The 9,312-nt window shown below is 40.8% G+C and overlaps 1 protein-coding gene across 1 annotated transcript; it reads left to right on the top strand.

Moving 5' to 3' along the window:
- The first annotated feature begins 1,125 nt into the window (after positions 1-1,125).
- On the top strand, positions 1,126-9,312 carry DEGS2 (delta(4)-desaturase, sphingolipid 2). The gene is made up of 3 exons (XM_009704426.1): positions 1,126-1,182; positions 1,909-2,652; positions 9,169-9,312. Exons 2-3 carry the CDS (start codon positions 1,936-1,938, stop codon positions 9,310-9,312), a joined length of 861 nt encoding a protein of 286 aa, XP_009702728.1. The 5' UTR covers positions 1,126-1,182; positions 1,909-1,935.

The raw sequence follows: 9,312 nt of genomic DNA, 5'->3' as shown, positions 1-9,312 counted from the left end.
TGTAACAGATTTTCTGAGAAGATCATTATATCAAGTTATTCTTTAGAGTGGACATCCCAGCACTTTGTGTAAAATTTTGGTACCTGTCTAAGTACCAGAGAACAATTTCTAGCATCTTAGCATTTCTAGTGTGCAAACTATAATTTCAAAAACTGCAAAAACAAGGACAAAAACAAGACAGTGAAAACAAAACAAAACAAAACAAAACAAAACAAAAAAGCTTTCCAGAGATTTTTATTAAAAAGTTTTGCTGACTTTAGAAAGATGTGAACTTTTACTAGAGCTTTTCCACCCCTTAGAAAATATCTCTCTTGCCTGAATACTCCTCATAGTGATTTTTGCCCCTTTGTCCTTACAAGAGGAAGAATTGAGAATATCTCTTTTCTCATCATCTTCCACAGCATTTGTCTAAACTTTATGGTCTCTAACATCTGTCAAGCTGTGCTGAAGTTGGCCAACAGGCTCAAAAGTTGGTGGAATAATTGCACAGCATGACCACACCAACCTGCTTCCTTAAATAATGCTTCATCTCTCTGAACTTCTGCAAATTTCTCGGGGTTCACTTCTATAAAAAAAAAACCTTTCTCTGCATCCTGCACTCAGTAACTGCCACTGCTTGCAAGGTCACATGAAGTTATGTGTATTGTGTCCAGCATTTGTTTATAGTATATACAGCTGCATAGATGCAAATCATTATAATCTGATTTTATTGCATTGGTATCATACTGTGACAGTCGGATGGTATTTACTTTTCTATTCATAAAACAGGCCTGTCAAACTTAACAGGGACACACTGTGTAACCTCAGGGTTCAGAATGAGTGACTTGTCCTACAGCCTGATCTGTGTAAGCTGTAATTATTGAGAAATGAAGAGTATCAGTTGAAGGAAGGAGGCCAGTAGGTGGGTAAAAGCCGTAAAACAGTGGAAGAATTCATGTGCAATTTAGTACTGGAAGTGAAAAGTGTGGGTTTCTAAAGAAGAGACATGAAGCAATGAACAGCACCTAGAAGATAAGCTGTACTGCTGTGTATTTTTTTTCTTAAAAGGACAAATGAATGACTAGTAGAACCAAAGATCAGTAAGCTGGTCCTGGCCTGACATGAGTCAGACCTGGAAAGCCTAGCCCATGTCTCCCTGATGCTGTATTGCAGTATTTTTGAGGCTGCGTGAAACTGTTGTGTGATTATCTTTCTGACTTTCATGCCTGGTTTTGGTATGTGACTTGGCAACAGGCTATTGAATGGGAACAGAGAAAAATTTTCTGTGTCTTACAAATTCCTGATAATATTACTTTCATGTGATGTTAGCATGTGCAAAGAGTTGTACGTGTTGCTGGTGAACACTCAAATACTTAGGAGTTTTCTTTTAATGCTGTATTTGTCATCTAACCAAAGAGCAAAACCTAGTGAGCCTGTTGCTAAGCCCTCTTTCCTCTGCTAGTATGTATGAAGCAACAGTGTGAAAAGGGCTACAAAAGTGGCAGTTGTATCCCTTTTGTGGAAAATAGCATCTGGACTGGGCAAAATAAAAAAGGAAATTAAAAACTTGACAGAAGGTGATTCTTAGAGCTTAAATCTTGTGGGTTTTGGCATACTTACACTCGCTGTGAAGCAATACTCATTGTTGTAGGCACGTGATACCACACACTGACCATCAGGGTAATTTTTTTAATATGTCTACATACATCTATATATATCAATATCAATCACAATTGGACACCATGCTGGAAGTGCGAATGGAGCCCATACATTAGTAAAGCTTTCACTGTAGTGCCAGTCCTACTTTGCAATTGCCATTTTATAAAACTAGGGCCTCAAACATAGGATGATAATAACAGAGAATCACAGTGGTGATTATGTTTACCTCAGTGTGATCTGATGAGATTTTTCTTTGCATTCTTCCCTTTAGCAAAGTATCCAGAGATCAAGACTCTGATGGGACCAGATCCACATTTAAAGTGGATTGTATCTGGAATGGTTTTCACACAGTTTCTAGCATGCTACCTGGTGAAAGACTTATCTTGGAAATGGATTTTCTTCTGGGCTTATGCTTTTGGGGGTTGCATCAACCATTCGCTGACCCTAGCCATCCACGATATTTCACACAACGTTGCCTTTGGGAACAAGCAGGCCAAGTGGAACCGATGGTTTGCAGTCTTTGCCAACTTGCCCATTGGCATCCCTTATTCTGCCTCCTTCAAGAAATACCACATTGATCATCATCGGTACCTTGGTGGGGACAGCCTGGATGTGGACATTCCCACAGATTTCGAAGGCTGGTTCTTCTGTACGCCGCTTCGGAAACTGCTTTGGCTTTTCCTCCAACCTCTGTTCTACAGTCTGAGACCACTCTATGTAAACCCCAAAGCAGTTACACGGATGGAAATTTTTAACGCTCTTGTCCAATTTTCTATAGACCTTATAATTTACTACCTTTGGGGGCTCAAACCTATTATTTACTTAATAGCAGGTACAATTCTTTGCATGGGTTTACATCCCATTTCTGGGCACTTTATAGCAGAACACTACATGTTCTTAAAGGGGTATGAGACATACTCTTATTACGGACCTCTGAACTGGCTCACCTTTAATGTAGGCTACCACATGGAGCATCATGACTTCCCCAGCATTCCCGGATGCAGATTGCCAATGGTAAGTATGGCATGAGAATGAGTGAACTGGATTTTTATAAAAGCTGATAAACTGTCTCAAAGAAATCACTCCAGATCACAGTAATGGATCAATTTTAAAAAGGAAAAAAAAAAAAAAAGGAAAAAAGAAGAAAGCTTTTTGGATTTGTTTCTCTTTTTGGATTTTTTCTAATTCTTTCATTTTAAGCAGTAGATTGAGAAAAATGGCTGCCAAACTGCTGTAATATTTAGTTTATTTGATGGAAACAAGAACATCTGAGCTCAGAGGGCTTGAGGAATACTTTCTGCATGACAAATTCAACCAAAAATGCTCTAAATTTCCCAGTTCCTTTCATCAGCTACCAGATTTTGTCTCTTTTTGAAAGTTTAAAGGCCCATCTAAAGTGAGATTGGTGGCAATTACTACTTAAAATTTGTCTAATGGTCAACCTGCTAACTCTATTGCTTGATTAACATCAAGCAAAAGTCTTTCTATTTTTGATATTACATAAGTATCGGGGCATATTCCAGCATGCCACAAGTAGCACTAGAAAAGCCCCACTCTACATGACGTGGTTTAGCTCTGCTGCCCTACCCATGGAAACTGAGGATACCTTATCTGTCATTGGGAAAGTGCTGTGGCTTTCCTCTTTTGAAAGTCTTTTTGTTTATGTTTTATCAGTTGTGGGAATCAAATTTGCAAAGCCCAGGTGTCTAGGAATGGTTTTCAATCTCCCTCCAGGTATGTAGCTGCTCTTCTGGGTTTTAATACAAGGGTTCCTCAGCAGGTGCTTACAGGGTTAGAGGTACGTGACTTTGCAGTGTTACTCCTACATACAAATCCTCTGGCGTATTAGGAAGGAAACATCCTCTGTCTCTGGTCTGATGCAAAGTAGAGGGCTACTACTGCAACATCCTCTTGAGGTGGAGGCAGAGCTGAGGAGTCTGAAGTTCAGGAGCTGTGACCTCCCCACTACTGCATAACACGTACAACTTTTATGATAGTATATCCAGGCAAACCCTGTTTTATGGGTTAATGTTCTTCATCACAGAAACACTGTCTGACAGGAGATTCAAGGGCATGGGGAGCCTCTATATAGCCTGCAGTTTTGTTTTAACACACCTCCTTTACTGCTGGAGGTCTGTCCTGGAGAAGCTGGCGGGGTTCAGGGCAGCTGGTAAAGCAGCCCAGGTTCACATGTGAAGTTCTCCTGTCAGGCACTCCCATTGCTGATACACCCAATAGCTCAGCTGGGAAGTACATGAGCTTAGCTTTAGTTTCAAATGTTCAAACTTGTTAGATAAACTTAGATTACTGAAATGTAAATAGACAAAGGAAAGGAGGTTAGGTCTCTATCTTATAGAAGGGAGGTGAGACTGATTGAACTTGCTGGGACTGTAGCTCCAGACCTGATTGAGACCTGACATGCTCTTCCCCACCCACACCACAAATAGTTCAGCCGAATTCCTCAAGGCAGTGCAGCACCTGGAAGTGTCTGCCCTCCTGTATAAAGAGGATAGAATTATTAGTTGAATTTCGTGGGCTCGTGTTTGTCTGTCTCTAGCTCTTGGTCAACTGAGACTTGCACTGCTGGTGGAGAACATATCAGACTTGTCAATTGTTGTTGCCTGACAGAACTATATGGAAAACTTTTGAGTCTTTGACAAGTGATCAATTATAAGTGAGAATTTATTAGGAAGTGAAAATCCTTTGGCAAAGCAATTACTGTAGAAAAATCCTTTGTCCATTAAAACAAGTAGGTTATCCTTGTCTGCAAATTGGGAAGAAAAATTCTCTGCCTCTTTGGTGGAAGGAGATAAGAGGACAGATCCTCTCTGGATAGCTTTAAAGTTTGAATTTCATAACAGGTAGGGGTAGAAACCTCCCCTTGCTCTCCTCTGCTTAACCTCCCAGCAAATTCTTCACTCAGCAAATGTCTAGTTTTTTCAGATCTAGTCTCTTAGGCACTTAAACTTCTAATAGTTGAATTGGGTAATATGGATGACTTCTCAGTACAGTAATTTTTATTTTAAATTATTGGCAAGTAAAAAGTAGAATAAAGATCTTTATTTGGTTCCTGCATGACTGAGAGCAGGGGAGAAATAGGATCAGAGAATAACTGGATCTTAATCTTGGAAAGTAACTGGCTCTTCCACTTACTTATCAGAAAAGTAAATTCAGCTTTGTCCTTTGTTACAGGTGTGTCATTCAGAATGTCCTGAGTAATGTGTTTGCCACTGGAAAGACCTTTACCCTAGGAGTGTGACACATTTGAAAGAGGAAGAATTAAGCTGTGCTATAAACTTATAGATATTAAAGATGAGTGACATGAGTGTGCAGTAAGAACTTGTCTCACTACTATAATGAGATATTACAAAAGAGAAATTTAACATTATAATGAAGGACCTGCTCTAAAAAAAAACCCTATAGACTTAGGACTAGATTAGTCTTTGCATGAAGCTGTATAACTATAAATATTGCATTGTTTACCAAATGAGTAAAAAGATCTATTTTTCATTATCCGAAGGACTGAATATACCTATGGAGAGGGCAGACAGGAGTAGGAGGAACTCGGTACTCTTCCTACAAACTGCAATAAAAACTGCAGTGTTACCAGAGGCAAACTAGTTACTCATTAAGCTTGTGGGAAAAGGAAAAGACATGGTATGAAACCAGATTTATTAGTCAGACAAGACTGGAAAACATAGTAGATGTGCTGGTTTTGAAATGCAGATTTCATTAACCCTGTGATGGCCAGGAGGGATAGCTTGAGTGCTCCCCCTCAGTCAAGGACTATGGAGGGAACTTCTGTAATATGCCTTCTAGCGTTCATAACATCATTTTTGAGCTTCTTGTCATAAGGATTGCTAGCTTCTCTATAGCCCCAGCACTGTAACAGCCATGGTGAAATATTAGGTTCCCCTTAACTCTTGCACCTATCAGATAGAATGGAGTAGAATTGGGGTCCTGTTGCTGTGCTCTACAATCACAAAATCAGAAGCAAAGTTTCAGTCTAAAAGATGTGATTTCTTACCTACCACCTCAATCTACTTGAAGAAAAGCCTCAATATACCAGGTGCCAAGTGCCTAATAAGCTTCTTGCAGACTTTGCAATCTCTTGTTACCCTTCCATGATAACTTCCATTCACAAACTGGCAATGAGTTAAGATTTACAGTTGAGATCTGTAAGGAGGAAGGAATTGAAGCAAATGAACCATCTCCAATGCGATATGGAGAGCTTGAGGGGGAAGTCAGGTGCAGGGTTTAGGAATACTTTCTCACAGTGCCATCCTCTTTGAGATGATCTGTGATCTGGCTGCAAAACTTGCTACCTGGAAACTGCCGTCCGCAGGTTTTGTACTGCACCCAGAATGCAACGTGGAGGATAACTCTTCCAGCCTCAAACATACTTAATAGATGTAGTTTAATGTTGTATTTAAAAGGGAATCTACATTAAAATCCAATTACTTTCTGCCCTCCCACACCCCAGATTTTCTGGTAGGTAAGGAGGAGATAATGTTGTTTTACATATGGAGATACTGAAAGAAATTGCAATAGATGAGCTGGTTTTGTCAGGAAGCTTTTGCGTAGATCCATTGTAAAAGAGAAACCACTTTTAAAATTCTTTTCTGCCATGTGAAAGCAAAATGGGAACATGCACCTAACAAAATTGTCTTTTCCATAAGAAAACCCTTCAGAAGTCCTCCCTCTAACCACATTCATTAGATTTTTCCCTTTTCCCCATTCCTTTGTCACAAATATTTTATTGTAGTTTTTCTTCTCCTCTCCATTGTTTCTGTACATCTCATACAGTTGTCCTGCCCAGAGCAGAGGGACCTTGCCAACAGTGCAAGTGCTGCCTGCCTTCCTTCACAAGATGCTGCTGGGCACAAAGCCAAGCAAAGCAAAGAACTCCTTTGTGTAGGTGTGAGTGTCCCGCAGCTGATCTAGGGTAACACATTCCAGTGCAAGCCCCTGGTCATCTCTTGTGGTTTCCATACTGACCTTCTTGTTCAGAATGAGCTGCCACCATACTCTGCAGGAAGGTGCTAAATGGATACACTTGGTGAACAAGCAACTCCTCCACCGCCTGATGCTGGGCTACCTGCTTCCAGAATATGGTGTGTATGATCGTCTTCAAAATTTGCTGCTGGGTATTTTGATTAATCATCTTAATTATCAAATAATACTTGTATTCTAGGTGCTTGTTTTAAATCTGTAATACAACTTCAGAATATGTGTATGGAATATATTTAAGTGCAAGTTTCCAGACCTGTATGTTGCGTCCACCTGAGCTCTTCAGCACTATGCCCAGACTACGCGGCTGCTCATGTTTGCTGAAAGTGCAGAAACTATTGGGTTGAACATAGAGAGGCTGTTTATTGACCTCTTTTCTGAGACATTTTTTCCTACTTCATCACTGGGGTAATTTTTAGTTAGCCTTTGGTGCCAAAGGGTACAGCCACTGCCTGAGACATTGTTCCTAGGAGCTGAATTGGTTTCTGTGAGTCTCCAGTCCTCCACTTCCATGTGCAAGGGGCGATACAGAAAGACTTTTTGAAGCCCTCATAGTGGTCAGAGTCTAACATCGTCAAGAGCTCTGCAGAATAATGTAACTGGCTGACAAAGCATGTCTGGTTCAGACCATTGTTTCTGTGGGCAAGAAATATATGGGGGTTCTGGAGAAAAGGGGAATGGTAGACTTGCCATATGAACTCGGCTAGTATAGATGAGGGCTGAATTACTGTTGCAAGTCAAAATTCAGGCAGAACTTCTAAAATGAATTTAGAAGAGAAGGTCTGTAAGCAGCAGTGTGCTGGGGAATGACCACGTCAGAGCTGGAGAGAAGCTTTTGGGGCTGGGTATTGTGTTTGCATAAGGCCTCCTTAGTGGCTTTCATTCAAGGGAGCTTACTGTCTAAAAGTCCTCCTTCTCATCCTCTGGTTATTTCAATGACCCAGCTGGGAAAAGGGAGGGTACAAAACCCAGATTAAATTATTTCTGACTGTGGTTACAGAAGGAGTGCAGGGAACTAAATCTGCACCTCCAGAGATCTTACTCGGTGGCTGGAAATCATCCTTCTTTCAGTCATTAACAAATATCTCTAAGGGGAAATGCTGATATTGTCTGAATCCATTGAAAATGAACCATATTTGAAGTACAGATCAACACTTTAAAGCAGGATATAAGGAATTGTTAGGAAGCCAGAGGTATTCAGTGAAAGACAGAATACAATCAGACCTGAACTGAATCTTCCACCTCCAACACAGCACTACCATGCCATGAGCACAAGGAGTGCATAAGGGCTGAGGTAGAGCAGTAAAAGACCTTAACAAAACTTGTATGTTACCCAGCCTACCTCACAGGTGCCTGCTAGGAAGCTGAATTAACGAGGTAACTAGCAGTGAGCCATACTGGCTTATAATTTAACTTTTGCTGAGATTCTTACCTTTTCACATACAGTCAAAAGGCTGTGTTAAGATTCCACCATTACACCTTGGATGCTGATAAGACCCTTCTCTCACATGACAATTTCTGTGTAACCCTTTTGCTCTTCACTGGAAGTCTGTACTGTACTCGGCATAGCGGGCTCTAAAATTCTGCAGGGTTTTTAAAGAGAGAAGTCATGCTGTCAAGCAAGACAAACTACTAAAAAACCAGCTTTGTTTGTCTAGGAGATGGAACTGCAATAAAGCCATGCCCAAGCAGTTTATGTGCAAGTATACAATAGTTAACAGACTCCACTGTTTCATAAGCGTGTTCAAAACGCAGAGCATGCTGGAGCAGGGACTACTGGTAACTTGGGAATCCTCATAGTCCCCTGAACCTGCCAGGTTGGAAACCTCTTTGTCCTCTGGTTCTGGCCTTGCTCCCGCTACAAGTGCCACCCCCAGTAATGTGCAATGCCTCTCTGATGGCAACAGTATTAAGATTTGGGGATTTGTAACAGGGATGAAATTTTATTAGACTCATGATCTAGTAATGAATCTTGCAGCATTTTTAACACAAGACTGAGGAGAACAGCCTGCCCCTGCAATCTCCCCTGCCTGCTGGAGGAACCCATCTCTCAGATTTGCATCACAGTACCAGAACGGAGGAAAGAAAACAAAGTGTAGGCAAGGTTGTGTCTGGCATTTTCTCAATTGGTATTTCTCTCCTTCCCTCAGCAGAGGAATATTACGAGTGGCAAACAAGGCTTTAAATACAGTCTGTTGGAGTCTTGGCAATTTATAAGGTGGATTAGTCATCTCATTGTGGAGACCCCTCCACCTTCAAAATGAGAGAAAATAGTTCTGACTGAAAGCAGCGATCCATCATCTTTCAAATTCTGATATCGTGAGGCAAAACTTACATCACAGATCTGCTAAGAAGTATCTAAATGTATTTAAGTACATCTCATTTGGCTGAACTTCAGAAGCTCACAAGCAATAACAAGTAACTTCAGGTTACGGGCGGTGCTATCAGATCGAATGTGAAGACTGAAACACACCTGACACTGTGCAGTTAAACAACTTGTTCTCTCTCTTCTTCTTCCAGGTGAAGAAGATTGCAGCCGAATATTACGATAACCTCCCACATCACCAGTCCTGGATTCGAGTTCTGTGGGACTTTGTTTTTGATGACACTATTGGTCCTTATTCAAGGGTTAAGAGACAATGCAAGCTGGCAAAAGAAAGCTAA

The sequence above is a fragment of the Cariama cristata genome, unplaced genomic scaffold (genome assembly GCF_000690535.1).
Source record: "Cariama cristata isolate BGI_N322 unplaced genomic scaffold, ASM69053v1 scaffold19527, whole genome shotgun sequence".
NCBI lineage: Eukaryota > Metazoa > Chordata > Aves > Cariamiformes > Cariamidae > Cariama > Cariama cristata.
The sequence above is the reverse complement of the archived record's forward strand: the minus strand, read 5'-3'. Positions and strand labels throughout refer to the sequence as shown.